At 47.6% G+C, this 25,795-nt stretch overlaps 1 protein-coding gene across 8 annotated transcripts in view; it reads left to right on the forward strand.

The window, feature by feature from the left end:
* The window catches only part of LOC6592241 (protein grainyhead), a 38,243-nt gene extending 12,506 nt beyond the window's left edge, over positions 1-25,737 (forward strand). For 2 of the 8 annotated variants that reach the window (XM_026986282.1, XM_026986287.1), the window contains 11 exons: positions 5,767-6,187; positions 12,576-12,799; positions 13,119-13,281; positions 15,602-15,713; positions 16,289-16,383; positions 19,018-19,074; positions 20,187-20,285; positions 23,397-23,818; positions 23,914-24,109; positions 24,904-24,968; positions 25,261-25,737. In XM_026986282.1, the coding sequence (XP_026842083.1) occupies positions 5,767-6,187; positions 12,576-12,799; positions 13,119-13,281; positions 15,602-15,713; positions 16,289-16,383; positions 19,018-19,074; positions 20,187-20,285; positions 23,397-23,818; positions 23,914-24,109; positions 24,904-24,968; positions 25,261-25,387 (1,981 nt within the window). In that variant the 3' untranslated portion in view covers positions 25,388-25,737. Of the gene's footprint in view, positions 1-2,433; positions 2,791-5,763; positions 6,188-11,458; positions 11,654-11,722; positions 12,362-12,575; positions 12,800-13,118; positions 13,282-15,601; positions 15,714-16,288; positions 16,384-19,017; positions 19,075-20,186; positions 20,286-23,396; positions 23,819-23,913; positions 24,110-24,903; positions 24,969-25,260 lie in introns of all 8 variants that reach the window. The other 6 variants (XM_002017556.2, XM_026986283.1, XM_026986284.1 and 3 more) reach the window with 6 other exon arrangements.
* The last annotated feature ends 58 nt before the right edge of the window (positions 25,738-25,795 follow it).

Here is a 25,795-nt window from a genome sequence, read left to right on the forward strand (position 1 = left end):
AGTCTGTCCAGACAGACCACGCCCATGTCCGCGTCGATGTCCTTGCGGAAAGGATCCATCAAGGCTTTCCATGTGCGTGTGCGTTGAGCTTCCAGAAAGCTTTCGCTTCGGTGATCTCTAATTTTCAATATGGCAGCTGTCGTAGATGTATCTGTGTATCTGTGTATCCGTGTATCACTGTATCAGTGTGTGTGTGCCCGTGCCCGTGCCCGTGCCCGAGTGTATCTGTCTGTGGCTTTCGGCTGTGGCTATCTGCTGATAATATTGTAGTAATTAATGCGATACGAATGAGAAATTTATGGCCCACGCCCGACAGCGCTGCTGGCCATCGCTGTGGCCCCTCGCTCCCGACAGCTCTCCCAGAGTCAGTGCCACAGTCGGGGAGCCACACAGCCTCAGCCAGAGTCAGAGTCAGAGTCAGAGTCAGGCCCCAAGACAGAGACAGATACACCGTCGAGAGCCATTTGCATAAAATATGATCATGTAAATGACACAGACCCCAGAGATCGGGGGGTAAGAAAACGAACACGAAAAAGAATACAAATAAATGGCTTAAGAGTTGATAATTTTCTCTGCATGCTGCATGCTGCATGCGGCATGCGGCATGCAACAACAACAGCAAAAACGCTTTCAATACCATTTCCCCAGCTGTCCTCCGCTGGCACTCTCCTTCCAATCAGAATCTCGAGAGGTTTCTCACAGTCGATCTGTGGTCCGAGAGATCTTCAGCCCGCTCGCTGAAAAGGATGCGCCTCGGGGACATATTAATGGACCTACTGGCCCTTTGGCTTCTGTTTTCTGTTATTCTTTTTTCTGTTTGCCCACGGACTCGAATCTCAATCAATCTCGTGGTCCCGGAGCATCTGCAGCTTTGCTGCGCCTCATCCGTAAAAGGGGGTTGAAAGCCTTACCTAAGTCGTCCTTGTCCGCCTTTATGCAAATCACGGCGCAGGACGCTGCCCAGAAAGGGGTTGCGCACAAGCAGAAGACACAGTCGGACACAGGACCCTCTGAATGGGTTGCACGCTGAATGAGGTGCGATGTCCAACGTCGAGAGACAATGACAAAAAGGAGCATTCACTCGACCGTGGCAAATGCCTCTGAGACAGGCGACGCAGACGAGGCAGGCCAGAGTCCATCGGTGCGGTCCGCAGTCTGCGATCCTTAGTGGTCCTCGGTCCTCGGTCCGCGGTCCGTTGCCGTCAATCCCGAACGAATCTTGAATCCTTTTTGTAGATGCCTGGCTGAAAGCATTATGCAAATGAGGGGCTTTGTTCGGGTATTGCGTTGAGGAAGGGGCAGAAGATCTCTCCCCCTTCCTCCTGGACGGTGTCCGAGCAAGCTGTCTCTGTGTCTCTCTGATTCTTCCCGTTGTCTGGGATCCGGGAAAGAGGTTCCTAATATCAATAATGATTGCCTTAACCGTTACGGCCGCACCGCAACGCTCTGCATCGCTCTGCACCACTCCGCGGTCCGCGCCTGGGATTAGCTGTGGCATGCAGCTGCTCGAACCGGTTCCACGGAACTCGGCTCTCGGCTCTCGGTCCGAGCGGATCACCTTGCCCTGGGCCAGCACTTCCCAGGCTCTCTCTCTCTCTCTCTCTCCCTCTCTTTCTCGCTCTGCGACCACAGTTGCAGCCTCCTGTTCCTCCTCCTGATATTCGCAATCTGCGTGCCACCCCGATTCAGGTGGCAGAGGCGCCGCAGGACCGCCACTAGGGGCTGTCATTGTGTGCTTTTGTTTTGCCAAAATGTTTGCTACTTGTTGCACAATCGAACGGCGCCACAGGGGGGGCGGCCCAAGTACTCAAGGGGCGTGGCCCAAGTGTTGGCCTAATCACGGGCTCACCATCCGCCAGCCGTGCACTTAGCGGCCTCCTCAAGGGGTACCGGAAGGGAGGGGAAGGCAAAGCTTCATGGGAAATAAATAATTAGTGAATGGACCACTTGCAGTGCCCCGAAGAGGGGTTAGCTTTGAGGGGGGACCGGCGGGCAGAGTGTTAACAAAAAATTTACGCTTTTTTTGTGGGTATTTTTTGTTCATACGAGTATGTCCATCGAATGGCGCTAATAGCGCTAAACGAATCAATTCCAAAAGCCGAAAGCAGTAAAAAGCGTTGCCGCAAAGCTTACATATCCGTAAGATACAGATACAGGCACACACACACTGATACAATGGGACGCACCTGGCTCTCAGGCGTCCAAAAATTGATTATGTAAATATACAAATAAATAAAAACCAAAATAGAAATGGAAATGCTAATGATGCCGCATCTCCGACTCCGACTCCGATTTCCATGCCATCGATTGCCAAAAACCAATGCACGCACATGGGCGTTGTCTGTCTGGGGCTGCCACGCCTCGTCTTGGCTTGGACCCTGTTGTAATACACCCCATTCCCCTCCCCCACCCACCATCATCCCTGCTCGACAGCCGCGGCTTCAGCCTGGACTCCCTGCATCCGGCTATAGGGCAAAGCGAACACCTGGAGCAGCAGCTCCATTCGCATCCCCATCCGCACTACCAGGATCATGGCTTAAGTTTGTCCCTGCCACCGCCACTGCCACTGCCCCACCAAGAGCACCAGGAGCATCACCCGCAGTCTGGCCTTACCCCAGCTGGCCTCCTGCTGAACGAGGAGCAGCATCAGCACCATCCTGCCCCACAAGCCATCGCCAGTCCAGGGCCATATCCCATCTACAGCTACTACCGCCAGCAGAGCCACGAGGCCTCAAAGGAGACCAACAACAACAACAACAACGATCCCCATGGGGCAGAAATGCTGTGGAGGTAAGTCCCCAAGCCGTCGATTGTTGTTGGCCTGGCTGGCCATTTTCCCTGGAAATCTGCCACATGCGGCACGTCGCCTCGCGGGTTATGAAAAACACAAGCACGGAACATCCGAACGCGATTCAGTTCTGTTTTTCAGTTTTATAGGGCCATGATGAAACCGTAACCGTAATACAGTTCGGGGGCCTGGAAAAGGTCGACCGTCCGAACACTTGGCTTAGAAACACAATTAAAATATAGCTACAGTAGACACTCGAAATAGTGGAGAACAACATATTCTACATCCCTATATTGCATAAAAGATATTCCCAGAAAAGATCTTCCTTTTAATAATTCTTTCCCTAAGAACCACTTGATTTTTAATTGGTTCTCTCTAGGCGGAGAGCACTGTAGCCACGGAAATACTTAAAACAATGAAGAACAAAGATATGAGTAGCACTTTGTGTGTCTAATAAATGTGTGTGTTGTTACTTTTTCGCGCTTCCCCGTAACCGCTACGTGCGTTACACGGCTCTGACCCTAAAGCGGCGAGCGGACGGGCAGCGCAGGGGCCAGCATCGGACAGCAGCGACATCGGTCACATATCGCATTACGAAAAAATGTTATGGAGCTGCCGGAAAGCGGTATCCGGGCGGGGGGCGGGGATCAGAGTGTCACTTTTAATAGCGAAAATGTTCTGCAGAACATACTCGTAAAAAAGCCAAAACAATCTTTTTTTTCTGTTTCGTTTTTGTGCTGTTGTTGCTCTCAGCGCTATACCCATGTCGATGTCCGTTGTGGAGAGCGAGAACAAAAAACAAACCGAAAACAGAAACAACTTCGGGTGAAACCGGGACACTCGCTGGCAGGCAGGCCGCAGAGGGAGACTTGGCTGCGGCAACACGCCAAGTGCCACAAAATGGGGCAAGAGCGTAAGCGATCGCAATCTCTGCCGCGGCCGTTGTCAACGTTGAGCAATGCCAAAAAAAACCAAGAACAAAATACCGAAAAAAAAGCGGAGGGAAAAACGCAGAACTCTCTTGCAACAGCTGCTAACGGAAGACAACGGACAGCGGTCAGCGGACAGCGGACAGCGGACAGCAGTCACTGATACGGACAAATCGGTAGACGTGTTTAAAGGTGTGGCTCGGACCCAAGAGATTTCCAAATTCGACAAATTTAAACAAATTTTCGACTTTCTATCAGAATTTCCATATCGAATTTCTTGGAGAAGATGAGATGTGCATATCCATGTGCATCTATTAATAAAGTAGTACATACAGTAGTTCTATATAAAGTCTTCACCGCTGTACAGATGGCTTAAAGAAACAGGACTAAGAGTCTTGTGAAGGATTAATGCTAGAAGAACAATCAATTCATGGAAACCAGTCCAAAAAAGTCCATCGAAATAACGATAGCTGTTGGAGATCCATACTTAATTTCAATAAGTTTTGGTTGGATAATAATCTTCAGGACAAATACTGTTGAAGTGGAAGATCTTTCATTGATGAAACGGAGACTGTAGTTTTTTCTAAGCTTTGAATGGAACCCATTTCTAAGAGTAAATATGTACATATGTATGTTCCATCTGGTCATCCAAGAGAACACTTTTTGGTTGGCCTTTTTTGTGCGTGTTGGGCCAGAGTTTCCCTCAAAGCGCTTTAATTGTGTCGCCGAAAGACGGGGAAGTAATGCCTCGACCAGATCCGGTTTACCAGTTGCCAGCTGCAAGGACTTTGCTTTTGGGTGACCTTGGTGGCATGTCTCCTGTCTCCTTGTGTGTCTCTCTATCTCAACCTCTCTCCCTCTCCCTCTCCCCCTCTGTGTCTGTGTCTTTGTTTCTGTTTCTGTTTTTGTTACTCTGGCAAAACGCCAAAAGTTATCAATATTCGATTATAGCATGGACCCAGGCGATCGTGGTGCCTAATTTATGACTGTTCCTAGAGGTGTATGCGATAAGGCGATCGATAAGAGAATCGTTGGGGTAAGGGGACTCTTGCGGTCTGTGGGGAATGCCGATCCCTTTGAGTCTGTTTCCTTTTGAATTTCTCTCCATTCTGTTTCCCTTCAATGGGATTATTTGCTCGTATACCCTAGCAGAAGGTATATGTATGTGTATATTCTTGATCAGAATCAGCATAACTGCCATTGGAAGCCTGGCTGTTTATTTTCTACAGTTTTTTATTTAAATATCCCACACATTTGTATTCTGTATAGATCTTTGGATCTCTTGCCCTAATCAAACTTAACAGTCAGTCTTCTCAAGTACTTCCTCGTACTTCTGTTAAATTTGATCAAAATCTGTTGACTATATCATATGGTAACGATCTGCCAGGGTATCTAATGCTTCGGTTGGGAACTAGCCCTCGTTTTCTCGTTTCTCGTTTGTTGCCAATTGCTGGCTGGCTGGCTGGCTGGTTGGCTGGGATGCTGGCCAAAAGTTGTTTTGGTTCTGGATGGATGTTGTAGTTGTTGTTTCTGGTGGTTGTTTGTTGTTGCTGGGCCGAGCACTTGCCGCCGCAGCAGGCTGGAATCTGGTTTATATGTACGAGTGCCAGTGCCAGTGCCAGTGCCAGTGTGGTGTTGTTGCATGCGTGATTATAGTTGGGATTGCTCCCATTTGGGCGAGGCAGGTACACCATCCCCATCCAGATCCAGGCTTCAGCTTGGCTTGCGCACAGGTGTCTGCCGCAGGAGTTGGCTTTTGTTGTTGTTGTTGTTGTTGTTCTAGATGTGAATGAAATTAGCCTTGTTGCACTTGCTGCGGCTTGATTGTGATTGCATGTGTGATTTCATGTGTGATTGCTGCACTGATTGCGGTGTCGCTGATTCTGATTGATAAGCGCTGATTCTGCTTGTGGGGGTGTCAATCGGGTGGAGGGGGTGTCAGTTTAATATTCCTAGATTTAAATCATTTATCAACCATTAACTAATGCATAATGCCGCTCTCTCTCTCTCTGTCTACCCTCTCTCTCTCTCTCCCTTTCTGGACAGCAGTGGAAAGCTCAATGGCCAGACCACACCCATCGATGTCTCGGGCCTATCGCAGAATGAGATCCAAGGCTTTCTGCTCGGCTCCCACCCCTCGTCATCGGCCTCGGTCAGCACCACTGGCGTTGTCTCCACCACCACAATCTCGCAGCACCACCAGCAGCAACAGCAGCAGCAGCAACAGCAACAGCAACAACAACAGCAGCAGCAGCATCCCGGGGACATTGTGAGTGCCGCAGGCGTGGGGAGTGCAGGCTCCATTGTCTCGACGGCGGTGCAACAGCAGCAACAGCAACAACAGCAGCAGCAGCAGCAGCTGATCACCATCAAAAGAGAGCCGGAGGATCTGCGCAAGGATCCGAAGAACGGTAACATTGCCGGAGCGGCGGCAGCGAACGGCGGCGCGGGTTCGGTCATAACGCAAAAGGTAAGACATATCCTTCGAATTAAGATCTGTTATTTGTTTGTTTGTTCAGGGAACAGTTAAAGGACACGCACGCAAACCTCGAAACAGAACATAGATAGTATACCATTCCATATGCCAGACCCGCTCCCATTCACAATTAGCCATCCAATTCATCCCATCCCAACCCATCCACAGTGGCGCATCCACATCAATTAGCCCACCACCGCCGCCGCCTTGTTGTGGCTTCGGTTGTAGTTGTAGTTGTAGTTGTAGTTGCTTGCTGCCTGTCTAACAGACTTGCAATTGGTCTGTCAATTGCTGGTGTGAGTGAGTGTGAGTGAGAGCAATGAGTGTTAGTGGTTGCAGCCAATACGAATCGTTGTCGTTCGGTTCTATTGAAAGCAATGAGACAGCAGCAGCAGCAACAACAACAAGAAAAACAACTACACAGATCTCGGGCAAAGCAATGCTTGCATTGAAACTGTTATACACGCTTCTTGTTATACGATCGCGACGTTTCAAGTCTCTCTCACTCTGTGTTTATGTGTGGTGTGTGTGTGTGTGTGTGTGTGCGTATGTGATTTGTATAGTCTTCTCGCTTGCACTCACACTGATTGGCCATAGCAGTGGCTCGCTCATGTTCGAAGCGTTTCCTTTCGCATGTTCGAGTTGCATGTTGTGTGTTCGAACGGTTTATCAGTGCAAAGGAGCAGAGCAGAGTGGACAGCAGAAGTAGTAAACCGTAATTAAATGTCTTGCAATAGCCACAGCAAAAGCAAAAGCAACAGCAACGACAACAATTCTGCACTGTGGGAAATTGCAGTAGCAAAACTCAGGGCGACAATCGCTGGGGGATAAGTGTACACTTCCGGTGGCTGGGGCTCCGGCTCCGGCTTCGGGGCTCCCTGTACCACTACCCCTTCGACTATCTTTCTTGTTTGCGCTCTTCCTGCGATCGGATTTGGATCAATGAATGGTGCAAGTGCAGCAACAACTTCTTCTACTGCTTATTGCTTGCAACGCCCTGTCCGGCCACCCGTCCCCACTCCACCCCTCCCTTTTACATGTCAGAATATTGCGACAGCTACAGATTCCAACCATTTTGAACTGATATGAGCTTTGTGCCCAAGTGTGAGTGAGTAGGCACGATCGCTGGTCCAACTGGCCGACGCAACCAGGCGCTCGAGTGTGCGTGTGTGTGTGAGTGTGTGCTGTCAGCAGAGCCCGACGTCGACGCTGTCATACCTGGTCTTACCTGGCCCCTCAGCCTCAGCCTCAACCACACGGCGTCATTCATTCGTATCACGCTGTCGGAGTAGGATCGTTTTCGATTCGTCTGATTTTTGAGCAGCACCGCTCGCGTATGTTTCGTCCGCGCAAGACCGTGCAATCGCACAAACGTAATCCGTGATCGTGTATCGGTATCTATCACCCTGTGATTGCAACAGTGGATCGCAGCGGATCAGTACGCTACGATATTGTTCTCGACTGTAAGTGCGAATCGATCGAGTGAGCCGCAGTGAGCATTGTGCATTTGTGTGAGTTCTGTGACCGAATTGGATATGCTTCCATTTGCATATTGTGTGATACATGATACATGTGATACACATATAGTTATTGTAGTTATGAGTGCCGCTTGATTGGAATGTGTGGGCTGCCGCTGCTGCTGCCCCGGCTGCAGTCGAGAGTAATGCCATACCATACCATACCATACCATACCATACCATACCCTATCGTATCGAATGGGATCGTATCCCCCAATCCACCTGCAATCCAAAACGTGCGCCACAAACAACAAAACAACAATCAATGAATCAAACAAACAGCAACAACAAATTGAACGAACGCACACGCGCAGAGCAACAGGGGCAACAACAGCAACAACCACAGCGTCATACCTGTGTGTGGGCGTGCAGTGCCACCAGCTGGAGCTCACTCGCAACGCGTTGCCTTTCAACACCCACACAGCGAACAAGTTCGTAGCCAAAGTCTTTTGTTTGGCGCGCAATTGCGGCCCGCCAAAGCGAGAGAAAGAGTGGGATAGCGATGGAGATGGAGATGGAGACGGAGAACAAGAACGAACAGTGGTTTTAGTTGGACTTTTATCGCCTCGATTCAATGATTTTCGGTTGGGGCGGGAGTGTGTGAGTGTGCACATGTGTGTGTGTGTGGTTCAGAAAATTCATTGAGCAGAATCTTAATTGCTCTCTTCAGGTGTTACCCCCACACCCCCTCCGCAACCATCGGCTCACAGTGGGGAATACGAACTCGAAATGCGAAAATAAATATTAAATTGCGGTGCAATCTAATTTATCGTACACTTTTCGCATTGACAGTTAATTATTCTTAATATTTGTCTTATTAATTTACATACACACATGCACACACACAATTGCATAGTTTAAAGTCTAAGGTTTCGCTCGAACTTAATTTATGGCACAGAATCGGAGAGAAAAAAATTGATTTTATTTTTTATTTTTACTCTTGGCAATTTATTGCCCTCCATACGTTCGACCGACCGTCTGTGCACCGGAAAGTGTAATCATTAGACCCGCAAACAGAGACAAATTGAGATCTTTGATTAACAACGCACTCTCCTTCTCTCTTTCTCTCTCCTTGGGGATATCTCCCTGCCAAATACGAACCAATTTGCCTTTCTAATTGCTCGGCTATCTATCCTCTGACTTATCAGTGATTCACTGTAGACATTTCTCTCTCTCTCTGTGCAAATGGAAAATAGTTTTACTTACTAAATTTCTTGAACTAAAGTCGTCTCTTTAATATGGAATTCTGACCAGAAGATCATGCTGAATCACACTTGAAATCGAATCAAATCAAATATTTCAGTTCTTTATTAAATTTCTGCCTATACCAAATGGAACTCAGCTTCGATTTCCTCTAAGCATTTATTAATGGAAATATAGGTACAAAACCGCCCAGAAATTTGAATAACAAATCCATTAATGTGGAATGATTGAAAGATATAGCAATACTCGCAAATGAACAATAATCTAACTAATGGAAATACGACATATGAGTAGTAGTAGTGTTAAAATTCTGAAAAGTCTAAAAGCAAATATCATTGCTCTATTGATTGGTAACCTCAAAAGTTTGAATACCATCCGAAATTCTTCGAAATGTATTTAAAAATCAGAGCACTTGATCTCACATTTCTTGAGGGCCTTTAGTCATGGGTTTTTCTTTGCTAGAACCTCAATTACAATATCAACGAACAGAACAATTTAAGTATTCAACTTTATACAAAACAATCTTTTTTTTTTGTATATCAATTTTTGTTTTTCTCTGTTTTTTGTTGTTTTTCGTTCGGGTTTATTTCCGAGAATTAACGATATTCATAAAACGCTGGACTGTAGGAAGAAGAGGAGGAAAAAAAGTTTCACTTTTTATCATTCCAAAAGGCATTAAAATAGTTAATTGGCTTTATTTAAATATTTTGTTATTTTTTTTTTTGTTTTTCCTTTGTTTTGTGTGTGTGGTTTTGTACACCATTTTGTCGCTGCTTTTTATTTCTTCCTCATGCATAAATATGTGCCAGAACCACCGCTTGACGTTTGTCGCCGCTGCTTAGCATAATTCTAAAGGCCTCATAACCGATAGCTACAATATTTAGTCGTAGTCGTAGTCGTATTCGGATATAGGTAGAAGACAGCTACTCGTATGACCTCCCCCCTGTGTCCCATGTCCCATCTCCATCTCCACACCCATACCCAGATACAGATACAGATACAGAGAAGATACAGATACACCACAAAGAAGAGCAGAGCCAAAAGCAATGAAAATGAAATCTTTGCCTGCTGCTGGTGTATCGATCCAATCCGATCCATTCCGATCCATTCCGATCGCTGGTCGATCGGCCGCGTCAAGGCCTTCTCTGACGTTGCACGTTAAAAGCTTAAAATGCAAATTGATTTTGATGAACAAATTTAATTAGCTCGCAGCTAGAATCTTTTACCGATGCTAAATTATACAAGAGGCTTCGAGGCGAGCTCCGAGCCGAAAAAAATAAAACACAGAGACACTGAGCCACTGAGCCACAGAGCCATAGAGCCCCACCGCCACAAAAGCCAGCCTCTGTATAAATTTAAATTTGAAAGACGCACAAAAAGGCAACGAAAATTGTGGTTTCTCGAAATACCACAAATTGTTACAAAGGTTCTTTGCCCAAAGTCCCCCCCAATTCACATGTGTCCAATATTTGGCCGAAAAGTGTAACTGAAATTGGACCAACAAAAAGAGACCAGGCCCATGACTTGGGCCCGGGCCTTAGGCTCAGGCAACCGGTTTGATCAAAGGCCAAGAAATGAGGGGGGTTTCACTTTCTTTAGACCAAATGACAATCGTCAGGCAGCTGCTAATTTTGATTTGAGACCCAGGCCCAGTCTAAGCCCAGTCTAAACCCAGTCTAAGCCCATCTCTAACCCAACATATAATCGTATATATCAGCGGTGGATCGGTGGATCGGTGGACACCACACTTTTTGCTCTGTATTACCTCATTTGAGGCTGCGCTGCGGTTAGTCTCCAAAACGTTTGACATTTTCGGGCGACCAATAAAAAGCAACAACAACAAAATACAATGATAATTAACATATATGCATATATCTCTCTATATACTATATATGTATACATCCATATATAATATATATCTGTTTATGTGTGTATTTTGTATATAAATTTTGATTTTTTTTCGCGCTTTTTTCGGTGTTTTTTCTCTTTTTTTTTGTTTTTTAATTGGTTTCTTTCCACTCCACTCCGCTCCGGTCCGCTCGACGACAACAGCGACAAAAGACGACGGCGACGGTGTTTCATTTGTGCCTCGTATTTGCCTTTTTTTATGGCCTTTTATTATAAACTGTACTTGTTGACGTTATTTTCAATAAGCTGTTTACGCGGCTGCTGCATGAATCATGGCCCAAAGAAAAGTCAAAGAACGTGCACGATATACGCACAATTTTGTCACCTCACCTCGTTTTGGGTCCAAATCGGTCTCGGAATCGGAGTCGTAATCGGAGTTGGACTCTGTCTCCGGCTGTGACCTTGTCGGGCCCCATAGCCATAGTCATCAATCATGAAAAATGCTTGGCCATTAGCCACAACAATACAATGCCAGAATGCTCGGAGCTAGCTCTCGACTGGGAATCGATCCATCAGCAGCACTAGCACTAGCACCAACACCAACACCAACACCACCCCACCACCCAATCAAGCATTTTAGTGTTAAGAATTCTCCCTACCAAAAAGAAACCAACAACCAAACGCACATTTCCCTCAGATCTTGCACGTGGATGCATCGCCACCAGCCGACGAAGCTGAGATTAGCGAGATTAGCCACAGACCCAGCAGCACAACCTGCACGATCAGTACCACAACCACAACCAGAACCAGAACCACCAGCAGCAGCAGTAGTAGTCCTGCTACCGAACTAGAGATGTATGCTACCACGGGCGGCACACAGATTTACCTACAGGTGAGTGACAGAGGAGTGAGAGGTGGTGCCGCATCCAGAACCCCAACCAACACTCCAAACCACCTGCAGACCTCACATCCCAGCACGGCCAGCGGCGCGGGAGGAGGCGGCGGCGGCGGCGGCGGCGGGGGTGGATCTGGAGGAGCCGGATCGCTGCAGGCACAGAGCCCCAGTCCGGGGCCGTACATAACCGCCAACGACTATGGGATGTACACGGCCAGCCGACTGCCGCCCGGCCCCCCGCCCACCACCGCCACCACCTTCATAGCGGAGCCCTACTACCGCGAGTACTTCGCGCCGGACGGACAGGGCGGCTACGTGCCCGCCTCCACGCGCACCATCTACGGAGACGTGGACGTTTCGGTGTCTCAGCCGGGCGGAGTGGTCACCTACGAGGGCCGCTTCACCGGCAACGCCCCCCCGCCCACCACAACCACGCTGCTAACGAGCAGCGTCAGCGTGCACCACCAGCAGCAGCAGCAGCAGCAACAGCAACAGCAACAGCCCCAACACCAGCAGCACCTCCACCAACAGCAGCCACAGCAGCAGCAGCAACACCATCACCCGCAGGACGGCAAGGGCGGCGGCGGGACGCCACTCTATGCCAAGGCCATCACGGCGGCGGGACTCACCGTGGATCTGCCCAGTCCCGACTCGGGCATCGGCACGGACGCCATTACGCCGCGGGATCAGACCAACATACAGCAGGTACATCCCCCAGAATGTCCTTCCCCCCAAAACAAACCCAACAGAACTTGGGGGACCCAAAGAGTAGACAATGAGGTTTCACTAATGCGTGGCGTGTCCATTACTTAACTGTTATTTAGCAACTGTAACTTAAACATAAACAATAGCTTAGCATATAGTACCTACATATAATATGGCTACGATAATAATTTACTAATCCTGCACCATCTTCCAGTCCTTCGATTACACGGAACTGTGCCAGCCGGGCACCCTCATCGATGCCAATGGCAGCATACCCGTGTCCGTGAACAGCATCCAGCAGCGGACAGTGGTCCATGGCAGCCAGAACAGTCCCACCACCTCCCTGGTGGACACGAGCACAAACGGTTCGACGCGTTCGCGGCCCTGGCACGACTTTGGCCGCCAGAACGATGCCGATAAAATACAAATACCAAAAATGTAAGTTTTTCCAAGACTATACCTAAAGAAAAGTACATTTAAAATGAAATATTAAGCTGCTAAATGTAGAAATTATCCTCCAAAACGGACATCGATTCAGCATCTAACGAAGGGAATCTATAGACCAAGAAACTGAGAGATACCTTCCAATCAATTGCCGAACATCTTTAGGGGCTGTAGATTTACTGGACCTTTGAAATATTTTCAAATTAATTTCAATCTACCGAAAATTTGATTGCAGGCAGCTTAACCCTTATTTCTATTCCCGAATCATCCTAACCACCTCGATCTGCTTTTCTTGCCTCCCCTTTTTGTATAGATTCACAAATGTTGGCTTCCGATATCACCTGGAGAGCCCCATCAGCTCGTCGCAGAGGCGCGAGGACGATCGCATCACCTACATCAACAAGGGCCAGTTCTACGGGATCACGCTGGAGTATGTGCACGATGCGGATAAGCCCATCAAGAACACGACGGTTAAGGTAGGTGCCACGCACATTTCTACATCTGTACGAGTGTTCTGTGCTCGCATAAGGAGGGGGCTGGAGGCTTGAGCCCGAGGCTTGTGTTTGGAGCTTTGTCAATCAGGAGTCCGTGCTGCTGGTTTTCCATTCATTGCCGGCTTTGTTTATGCCATCAACACCACAGAAACAAGGAACAAGAAACAAGAACGGAAACAGAACAGGACCACTGCAAGATTTCTCCAGCCCAACCCCATTTGGGCCTTAGGGTAGGCTATTTGTCAGGGAATCTGTGCCTCGTCTGTGTGTCTGGATCTTGGTCGACGTCTCCGTCTCCGTCTCCGTCCTACCCCGAGGTGCGATCGGAGCTCTAATAGAGTTTGTCAGCTTCGCCACCCCTTTGCTCAATTACACACATCCTATATCCTGCTTAGGGGCACACAGTCCGATGATAAATGATACTGGGAGAGAGAGAGAGAGCGATCCAGAGCGATCCGATCCCTCTGCCTGATGAGAATTTGAATATTTCGTTCAATGCAAATTGCTGAAAGTCCTCTGCCTTTCAACAGCAATTCACTCGCATTCTGCCGCGTCAATGTTTGTTCAGGACGAGTACGTAGAGAAGAAGCCTGAGAAGTAGTAGAACAAGGAGTAGGAGCAGGACCAGGACAATACCCATCAACATCATCAATCAGATAAGCTTAAATGACGTCTGCGTCTGCGTCTGCGTCCTCGAGCCGCACTGAAATGCAAATGCAAATTGTAAACTGAACCGTTGAGAGCCCAAAGAATGACATCTCAAAGTTACAGTTGAGGAAAGTGGTAAATGGGTTGAGGAAATGCCGGCAGATTCGGAAGTGGATGCGGATGCGGATGGGGAAGTGGCAGTGGCAGTGGCAGTGGCAGCGGAGGTTAAGTAAACAACAATTGAATTCGAAGGAATCTGAATCTGAATCCGAATCTGAATCCGTAGCCAAAGCCTTTGCCATTTGCATACGCATAGAAGGAAACTTGCAACAAAAAACTTTGTAGAAACCAAACGAAACCAAATGAAACGAAAAGATCTCCTGAGATATGTACTCCTGAGCTTCACCTCTCTCTTGTCTCTGCCTCAGATCGGATCTCAGATCTCCTTCTCCGTCTATCTCGTATTACCATAAAAGTGCCATATTTTGCAAGGCTCGACAAAAAAGTGTCAAAATTAATTTACGAGTTTATTTGTTTAGAGCACCGCGCCCTTTTCCCCGAGAAAGAAAACTTTCAAACCTAAACGAAAATGAAAACCTAAATGAACCGAACAGAATAAAAAAAATACTTTTAACCGTATAGACATTTGCATATAACCCATCGTCTTGCTGTCTGATGTCCATTTTTCTAGCGGGGAAAAAAGAGCACGAAATCCAAAGAAAAAGCGAGTATAATTTACGAGCTGATTAGCCCATGAATATGTAAAAACGTAAAAGACATCCCGGGGACCCGAAGAAAACACACAAAAATATTTATGCTGTAATCAGTTTTCAGTGCCGTGCACCCCATACCTCCTTCTCCATCTCCGTCTCCTTCCCGAAGACTAGGACGATGATCCGATACGATCCTCAAAGGGGTTGCTCGCCATTCCGGCTATTGTCTCCTTGATTTTTGGGTACTGTTTCAGTATCTCTGCGCTTCCTCCCTCCCAGAGGAAGAAGCAACTAATTATTCAAAATCTAAAAAATAAAAACACATAAATGATAGAAAGAAAATGCAAATGCTGGGAAAACAACGTTGGAACAGCGGAGCAGCGAAGCAGCCAGCCAAAAAGATGATACAAAATGTGTTGGACATTTTTCTGCTAAATCGAGTTCGTCCTTTTGTGCGCCGGGGTCTAATCCTTTTGACTTTTGAGGCGTAGGGTGCGATCCGACGAGTTGTGAGTGGAGTGTCACAACGTATATATGTCAGTGAGAAACACTGAGAGAGAGCAGGCAGAGAACCCAAGCAGAAACGGTGCCCATCTATGGGATAGTATAAACGGATTACAGATGAGTCCTGCGTACAGACATGGCGTATCCTTGGAGATAGAGATCAATCTTTTGGCTGCTTGTTTTTCGGATAAAGAGAAACGGTTGTATTTGAAAAAGAGATATTTTTCGAATATGATTTGTACATAGAGAATAAGAGATAGAGAGTTTGTTTGTCTTTGCTTTAATCCTTGGGAATCCTCTTAACTAACCTTAGTTCAAACCAATTCATTCCGGGACTAAAGAACTATCAAAAAAGTCTATCATTGTTCAATCTTAGCTGATATTTTACTTTGGTTAATTAAAATTTGTGTTCCTTAATTGTGTCGTTATATTTTCAGAGTGTGATCATGCTCATGTTCCGCGAGGAGAAGAGCCCCGAAGATGAGATCAAGGCCTGGCAATTCTGGCACAGTCGCCAGCATTCCGTAAAGCAAAGAATCTTGGATGCAGGTGCGTAAAACCAACCAAACGAATAACCAACTGAAGCCCCATCCCCAATCCAAGTCCCAATCCCAGCCCCAACTGCAAGCCCCATTCCCAACCCAAAGCCAATGCGAAGTCCAGCAGCGTTCCGTGGCAGAGTGTCCATTTGTATTGTCTAGTATTTCTAGCAGTAAATTGTTGCTTTTTATTGAAAGGCCCGCACCGTTCCAGGAGAGTTATGACATTGATAAACGCGCATTCAGCTGCGACTGCCACTGCGGCTGGGGCACCACTCCGCTCCGTTTGTTTGATTGCAGATAATCTTGGTTGCAGCAAGAGCGGCATCCGTGGCAGATGCTTCTGCTGCCGCTGCTGCCACGCAGTGCCTTGGCCATCAAACATAACTCATTAGGCACTTGTCACTGGACGGCAGCGCAGAAATTTCCTTAATTGTTAATACAAACATATTTTCCAGAGCCTCCTCTGTGTTTGCCCCATCTTGCCGCATTTCTGATTCCTCATCTGCTTCATCTGTTTCTCTGTTTTTGCTTCTTCTTTTTGTCCCCTACTAACCATCTTCTTGTTTTGCTCCTCTTTTGCAGATACGAAGAACTCGGTTGGCCTGGTTGGCTGCATCGAGGAAGTGTCGCACAATGCCATCGCCGTTTACTGGAATCCGCTGGAGAGCTCCGCCAAGGTAAGTTCTGCTCTCAGATCTCCGCAGATCCACAGATCTCAATTCTATGCCAATCCTCGTTATGGATGTGCTCCCCTTTGTACACTGTACCCTGTACCCGTGTGCAGGCACAAGGGTATGTAGGACATTCATAGAGACAATGTAGATGTATCTTGCCCTACTCACTGTTCTGCCAGGGGTGCTCTATGAACAGGGTATTCCGCAGTCCACACTTTAGAAATTTGACTTGTTTACTTCTATCTGTGTGTGTGTTTTTCCCGTACTTCCATTTTGTTTACTCCGAGCGCCGCCTCAATTAAAAAAAAAAAGAAAAAAAAGCAACAAAAATACATAGCGCGACACTTTCGTGTGGCAAACAGAGATAGCAGATGCCCGCAAGTCCTCTCTCACTCTCTCTAAACGCGTGTGTGTGTATCTGTGTGCCAGACGGAGTATCTGTGTGCTAAGAATTAATTTCTGATTTATTTTCAATTGCAAGCAAAACGCAAATTATTCAGCAAGCGTCACAGTCCCCGTCCCCGTCCCCGTCACCGTCGCCATTGCCCGGAATATCGCCATCCCTTTCCGCCGCCTAGCCGCCACCAAGTTCGCTCACTGTCCGCTTGTACTTTTTTCAAAAAGAATAATTTATGCATTTATTTATTTATGACACTTAGTTTTAATCACTTACTCGGCAATCTCAGGCAAATGCTTGGAACTAAGTCGCCGCGTCCGAGTCTGGGTCCGAGTCTAAGTCGGAGGCTGAAGCAGTATCCCCAGCCTAGTCTCCGGCTCTGACTATTGCAGCAGTAGCTAACTGGAACTGCGAGTGTATCTGTATCTGTATTTGTTAGTGCGACTGCGACTTCGACTTCGACGGGGCTCCCACCGCGTTTTAATTTAGCAATTATCAAGCATTTTAATCGTTTGGAAATATTTGCAATTCTATTGCGACAAGCGCCAGTCGGAAAGCAGAAACTAACTAAGAAAACAACCAGTAGTAACAGTAGCAGTATTAGCCCTCTCATTGCGTATACGCCTAGGCCCCCTTCCTTTTCCTGTCTGCGGCTACCGCCGTCCGCCCACCTGTCCATTTAGCCGCCGGCTCGGGTTGAATGCCAAAAGAGGGGCTCAATTTCCCCGAAACGGGGGGAGGAAAACAAATGCCAAAACTGAATTGATTTCCACTCAAGTTCAGTGACTCCTGTCCAGGCTGCCAAATTGGTCAGCAGTTATTAACCGACTTTGGAGAGGGAGCCAAGAGATGGGGACTGGAGCTGGCCATAAGTGCATGTCGCCTATCGCCTGTCGCTCCCCACACACGGGCACACACGGCTATCCCCTCCCACTTGCCCTCCCATGGCCATCATTTGATAGAGCTTTTTATTTACAAATTGTTTACGCGCTGAGATGTTAATCCCAAAGACATCGCAATGGCAGTCAGAGTCACAGAGAGAGAGAGGGAGAGAGAGAGAGAGAGAGAGAGTCTCGCCTCGTCTCGTTTCGTCTTCGCATAATGTCGATTTCGTTTTATGCCGTTAGCTGCTGCAGCTCGCCAGCTGCATTCGTGTGCGTTTCGTTTCGTTTCGTCCCGTCTCGTCTCGTCTCTCTGTCTGCGTTTGCGTCTCTGTTGGCAATGCCTTTCCCAGCGGCAAAACTTTCGTACGCACCGACACGCAGGTGCTTCGTTTGCTCCCCTCCCCTCCCCTCACCTCGCCGCTGCTGCTGCTGCACTCTGCTCTCTGCTGCTCTGTGCTCTGCGCTCTCCACTGTCATGCGTCTCCTCGTATATGGTACGCGCCCGCTAATTATTCACATTAAATACTGCTCGTCCACATCTTCGTCGTGGTCTCGTCGTGGACGTCGTCGTAGCCGTGGAGGCTGCAACTCTGCGACTGCTGCACTTTTACCATTAAGATTGTTTCCTTTGGTATTTTTGCGTTGATGGATTTTCTTTTTTTTTTTTACGCGTGCACATTGTCCGACTGTCTCTCCGTCCGTGTGTCTGTCTCCGTCTCTCGTTGTCTCACTCCGTCTTTGGGTCTGTCTGTCTGCGGCTCCGTCCGCGGCTCATCTGGAGTCGAACTCAAACTCAAACTCGGACTTGGACTCGAACTCTCCGACTTGGACTGGCATGCTTAAAATGCCTTCAGAGACACACACACACACACACATACACAGACACACACAGACACAGACATGCACACCGATACGCACTGAATCGAAGTCAAACTAAAAATGAATTGGATGCGATGCGATACAAAGTCTCGACTTGGCCCGGCTCTGCCTCGTTACTTGGCTCTGAGGGGCCTCTGGTCCGCGCCATCGATGGAATGGTGCCTGATGATGGTCCTCTGAGTATTGCCTTGTTATTGTCTTTTCTCCCCCCCACCCCCTTTCAGCGTATTCGAGAGTATGCGTATGCGTATGCGTATGGGTGTGTTTGTGTGGATTGGAATGTTTTAAACTGTCGTGGGCATAAAGAGGACATCGACTTAATAGAGAGAAAACAATTGCCTTCTAATAGCGGACGAAGCATTTTTAGCTGTTTTTGTTTCAGCGTCTTTTTTTTTTGTCATCCGATAATTTCTTTTTATGTTCATAATTGTTTACATTTGTATATTTTATGGCATTTTTCTCTCTCTTTAAAAACAGATCAACATTGCGGTGCAGTGCCTGAGCACGGATTTCAGCAGTCAAAAAGGAGTCAAGGTGAGTAAAACTCTTCAACAAAACGAAAACCAAAAAAAACAAAGGGGTGATAGGTGAAGACTCTTAAAAAGCTTCATTTTTTGTGAATTTGTTGGTCCTCTGTATAGTTTCGTACAAAGTGAAAGCTCGTTTTTTTTTGGGGGCTAGTTTGACCCTTTGGTGTTTCAGTATAAATATACCGCCCCAGCCTCAATTAAATACTCAACGATATATATGGTAATCATAAATCGATACAGCAATTATCGATTAATTAGCTACTGATGCGATCTGCACGTCCGTCGCATCTTTTGTGTAAATGAAATTCAGTTCGAGGCGAGTCGAGAATGTTGGCCAGCGATGGGTTAAGTAATAACCAATTTAATGCCAACTTGTTAATGGAGAATCAATGCGGCCAGAGAAGCAGAGCAGGCCAGCAAAAGAAGATCAGCATTCAGCTCAGATGCGTTGCCCCTGTCTCCAGCTTCAGCTCCATCTCCAGCTCCATCTCCGTCACCGTCTTCGTTTCTGCTCCTCCAGCAGGCGAACGGCTACGTAGGAAGAGGATTTCTCTTTGCCTTCGTGTCCCCTCCTCCTTCGTAGAGGGGGCATGGGCATGGGCATGGGCACGGGCATCCTCCTGGCTTCTCTGGTTGTAATGCGTACATTAAGTCTGATATTTCATTGACAGAAACACAGGCCAAGGCAGGAGAAGAAGGAGACTGGGACGGAGTCTCGTTGCTTTTCATTAAAAAAAAAAGAGCGCTGGAAGAAGGTAGAGCAGCGCTGGCAGCCCCAGCCCCAGCCCCAGTCGCAGTCGCAGCCTCCATGTGTATTTGTGTAGGCAATAGCCAAATCAAATTATGCACTTGCCACAATATGTTGCACACACATGCAACGGATGTTGGCAGTTTAACATCACTGGGCCACGCCCCAACTGCTCCGGCAACGCCCCAAAGCCCAAATGACAACGGCTAATTGCAGCTGTTGCAAGGTTGCTGCTGCTGCTGCTCCAGTCTCCTGCTTGCCCCTGCCTCCTGCCCCACCTAGCTATTGCAATTTGAATGTGTGTGATATTAATACGAATCCCTGTTTATGTTTCTCTTCTGCTCTCCCTCTCCCTCTCTCGGTTCCAGGGCCTGCCGCTGCACGTACAAATCGACACATTCGAGGACCCCAGAGATGCGGCCGTCTTCCACCGGGGCTACTGTCAGATAAAGGTCTTCTGCGATAAGGTAAGTGATTTTATTTCGCAACAGAGTCTCTCTCCCAATCCCTGCCATTCGTAGCCCCCCACTGCCCCACTGCCCCCCTGCTCACATAATTACGCATACAGAAGCAGTGGCTGTGACTGTGACTGTGCCTCTGCCACGTGCAACAGGTTGATGAGCTAACTAAAAGCTGCCTACGTGCTGGTTCAGTGTGTGCGTGTGTGTATCTGTGCCTGCCACTTGCTGCTGATGCCGCTGCTTCTGCTTCTGCTTCTGCTGCCGCATCCGACTTTTATCGAATTGGGGGCACCAACGATGCTGACATAGCTTGGGGCTCGGTCTCGGTCTCGGATCGGACACTCCTGTCCGTCAGTCAGCGAAGCCTTTAGTGGAAAGCGTAACGCGTACAAAAGTAAATGGCCCAACACACACACACACACACACACATACTGACGCTTGAGTGCGGCATCCTTTCCCTGCCACATCCACATCCATGCCCTTGTTTCGCTGCCGCTGCTGCTGCTGCTGCTGTTACCTTTACCTTATGCGAACCCTTCACTTTTTCGCTTGATGGGGTTTATTAATAAATCATTTCGTGGATTTCCAATTTAATTTTCTCATATCATTACACTTCTCCGTGGTCGCTCTCCCCATCCTCCATTCATCCTCCATCCCCCATCCCTCATCCGACTGGACATGGGCCTGGGCACTGCCTTTTGTTGTATGCCACACTGTTGCACTGCTGTACGGCTGGGACCTGGACCCTCAATCGGGGTATCGCTATCACGTCGGGCTTATATTTCGCATTGGGGCCAGCCCTTTGCCTTTGCCAGCCAGCAAGCCAGCCAGCCAGCCGGCCAGCGTGTGTTTATCGGTAAATGTATCAATTAAATTTCGCGTACCACGTTATTTTGTGCCCTTCCTTGTGGCATACCTCTACCTCCCCCCATCCCCATCCCGATCCGCAATACCCAAATGCATCCCATATTTCGTATTTTCTTTTCTCTGTGGGTTTTTTGATTTCACTGCAATTGCAGTTTCAGTTGCAGTTCCATCGTTTGGCACCTTTGGGCCAGGTCCAGGTCCAGGGCCTCCAATTATGGATCTTTACGCACGCCTTGGGCCGCCCAGCCCCAGCCCCTGCCCCTGTCCCTGTCCCTGTCCTGGTCCCCAGAAGATACGAAATTATGGGAAATTCTGCACATGTCCAATGAAAGCTTCGCCCCTCAGAATAACTGTATTTTGGGGTTCGGTTTAATTTTTGGAGAGAGTTTATGGTTTGATTTTGAGATAGATTTAGCTGTGGATAGCGTTTGGGAGGATACAATTCTTCTGATCTCTTGGCCAGGGCAAATCTTTCTTTGGCGAATCTGGTGACAAAATACTGATTCTGGATCCAACTATTGGGGATCTTCCGCCTGTCATTATCCGCTCTATAGCATTCCTCTCTATATTTAACGTATTTCCCTGAAATGATTGAGCTAATCCTAATGCTAATGCTAACGTTAATGGTAATGTTGCACCGCCTCTGCGCTGAGTGGCGGCCCACAGTGGTAGTGTGTGTGTCCCATGTCTTGGCCATACTTTGAAGTCGATTAACAGCAAGCAAGCCATCCCCAAGAAGGGAAGGCGGTGAGAGCTGAAACACAAGATGGGGCAGAAGAAGCTGGAGACGAGGACGAGGATGAGGATGAGGATGGGAATGGGGATGTAGAGGAGGCCAGGCAAAAGGCGAACATTGACCGCATTGGGCGATTCGAGACGCCGTCGCCTTAGTCCGCTGGCCGTTGCAGCCTGCGCAACTTTGGCGATATTTTTGCCAAGATAAAATAAAAGTAATAAAATACAGTTATTTACATGCCGCACACACAGACACACGGACACACAGGCACATGCTTACGTGCAACACACATGGGCGAATGATGTACATCGAATGCATTGCTCTAGGCTAAAATGGTTTTTGATAAGCGCAAGACGAAAGAACTCCGATCGGAGGGAGGGGTGGACTGGAGACGACGTATACATCCTTGCATAATGTGGTCGCCATTCAGAAGTTGCTGCCGCAGAGGCAGACGAGAGCAGATTGCTGCCGCATATCACTTCCTGCCACTGCCCGGTGCCACCAGCCCCTGCAGCATGCAGCACCATCAGCGGCGGAGGCTTCCATCGCTCAATTGCTGATTTTTAATTACAAATGCAAAGTGCAACATGGGGCAGGAGGCAGTAGGCAGGAGGCAGGAGGCGAGCTGAATGCTGCATCTGCTGCCTGCACACGCAAACCAGCAATCACGGCCGGACAAAGTAGCCACCAGACTATATCTCAAAAGCACACACAGATGCATAAAGTATCTATTAGTGTGAGTATGTGTGTGTGTGTGTCTGTGCAATCAGGCAGCAGCAACAACAGCCACATACTCAATGGGGCAGGTGGGCCGCAGACGCAGACGCAGACACAGACACAGACACAGAGACCGACTCGACTGCGATGCTGTGCTGTGCTGGCTCTGCTGCATGGTTCGAGGCGCCGCCAGATTATTTATTATGTATGCATATTTATGTGGAATCTCTAAGTATTTTATAATAATTTTCCCCCCATTTTTTTCGGCTCTCTGACCCTAACGGTGTAGACCATTTTGCCAAATGCCTCCACGGCCTGCGACTGCGACTGCGACTGGGACTCGGATTCAGACTCGGATACGGACTCCGATCCAGCCGCAGTCCGTGAGTCTGTGCCTCTGCCACTTGTTGGTGCTGCGGTGGCGGCTTTGTCTCTGTGCGACAACAGAGCTCCCCAGGCGGGAAACTTGTTTTCTGCTTTTTGCAATTGCAACGGAGAGGCAGCGGCAGGGGCAGTGGCAGGGACTGTGGCAGGGAGGCAGCCCCCAGCCAGCAGGCAGCTTATGGCACTTGCAGCCATACACGAATTTAATTAATAAGCAAAGAAATATCAAAAAAGGTGGCATCCATGCGTTTGATTGATTGCTAATTACACGCTGGCTCTGTGCACCTGGGCGAACTTTCGCAACCCACCTGGATGGGTACGCCATAACATACATACGAATATACCACATGCCACATGCCACATGGATGCTCATGGATCTCATTTACTTGATTTCTGATTTTCTGGGATTGCAGGGCGCCGAGCGCAAAACGCGCGATGAGGAGCGACGGGCCGCCAAGCGGAAGATGACGGCCACCGGCAGAAAGAAGCTGGATGAGCTCTACCATCCGGTGACAGATCGGTCCGAGTTCTATGGCATGCAGGACTTTGCCAAGCCGCCGGTGCTCTTCTCGCCCGCCGAGGACATGGAGAAGGTAGGTCAGCCGGGCCTGACTGGCTTGACATTCATCCACACGAATACGAATACGCACACGAATACGAATACGAACTCGAACTCGAACTGCAACTCCAACTCGAATTCGCCCTTGCAGAGCTTCTACGGCCATGAGACTGACTCGCCGGACCTGAAGGGGGCCTCGCCGTTCCTGCTCCACGGCCAGAAGGTGGCCACGCCGACGCTCAAGTTCCACAATCACTTTCCGCCCGACATGCAGACGTGAGTAAAAATCGTCCATCCATGATCTCCGCCCCGGATCTCCCCTAAGCGAAGGACCCAAACTAATCTATGTCTATCTCTATCTCCCTCTGCAGCGATAAAAAGGATCACATACTGGACCAGAACATTATGACCAGCACACCCATGACCGACTTCGGTCCGCCCATGAAGCGGGGACGCATGACGCCGCCAACCTCGGAGCGCGTGATGCTCTACGTGCGGCAGGAGAACGAGGAGGTGTACACCCCGCTGCATGTGGTTCCCCCCACCACAATTGGCCTGCTGAATGCGGTAAGCAGTCGCCCCCAAGAGCCCCAGAGTCCCTGCTACCATACCCACATATAGTATATCCTGCTACCGATCCAACCTAAACTCGATCTAATTGATTATAACCAAATTTTTCTGTAATTTTGTTCATTTTGGTCTAATTGGTGGAGAAGAGAACAAAAAACGAAAAGAAAAAGAAAGCAAAATCAAAAGAAAAGCTATGAAACGAAGAGCCAAAATGTTCAATCTCTAAACAAACGTCTAATCGACTAAAGCATAAATCAACTAAAAATCAGCCACATCAATATCTATATCGCTATATATACTATATATGTATGTATATATATATATATAATCACCCTAATACCAAGAATCGAAAATCGTTAATTTGTATAACTTGTAGTTGAAACTAATTCCGAATCATTCCATAATCAAAAAATGAACATCTCATCCAAAATATGTCTATATATTCACTCGTATATATAGTGTATGTATACTACTGCCAAAAACAGGATCACAGTCAAGATCCCGATCCTCCACACACACGATAAACCACACACAAAGAGCACGAAATGTACTGCAATCAGATCAGACAGAAAATGCAGATATTATACACACACAGATCATTCGAAAGATTGGCACTGGCTGGACGCAAAATGAACAAAATTACACAGAGAAAAACGAGTTATAAGAGAAATATTTTCGTTTAGTTGAGTTTGGTTTAGTTTAGAGAGAGAGCAGAGCAGAGCAGCAACAAAAAATCCACACAAACAAAAGACAAAACAAAACATCATATTTCTCTCGTTTCTCAATTGCAGATTGAAAACAAATACAAAATCTCAACAACGAGCATAAATAACATTTATCGCACAAACAAGAAGGGGTAAGTAGCAAGTCTTAACGGATCAGAGTGCTACTGCACACACACACATGCACAGACACAGCCACAGACACACACACACACACAGAGTGCAAGTGCACCAGGAATCAGAACTCCCCCGCTACCCCAAAGATCATCTAACCCCGCACTTCTCACCCTGTTTGTCGTGTGCTAACCAATCAAGTATTTGCATGGGTGTTGTCGTTGTCCCTACTGATCTCTATCGTTATCTGAATCCCTGAACTATCCGAAACCAAGGGCTAACCGTGTGTTTTTGCCAATGCTTTCGTTGCAGGATTACTGCGAAAATTGACGATGATATGATATCGTTCTACTGCAATGAGGACATCTTCTTGCTGGAGGTGCAGCAGATCGAGGACGATCTGTACGATGTGACGCTGACGGAGCTGCCCAACCAGTAGCAGGAGCATCCACTCACAATACACAAAAATATGGACACAATTTTTGCCAACAACACACACACACACAAGTTGTTTCAATAAGCCATTTTCCATAGAGCCTAAGCCTAAATCGTAGTGTAGTTGTAATGTGGAGCCAGAGCCCATCCAAGTTGCTACAAAAATGGATGGATATATAGAAATGCTAATACAATACATACATAACCATATAAATATACATAAACATATAGACATATGCATAAAATTCGATTTAGATTTAGCAACAATGAGATTACTGAAAATTTTTTGATCAAATTTGAAATTCTCGCTATGTTTATAGATATTGTAATATTGTCTAAGCCCTAATCATAATCGTAATGTGTATTTATGCGTATATAGTACCATATATATTGATATATATCGAGTCTATAT

The sequence above is a fragment of the Drosophila persimilis genome, unplaced genomic scaffold (genome assembly GCF_003286085.1).
Source record: "Drosophila persimilis strain 14011-0111.01,24,50 unplaced genomic scaffold, DperRS2 tig00000002-arrow-pilon, whole genome shotgun sequence".
Taxonomy (NCBI): Eukaryota; Metazoa; Arthropoda; class Insecta; order Diptera; family Drosophilidae; genus Drosophila; species Drosophila persimilis.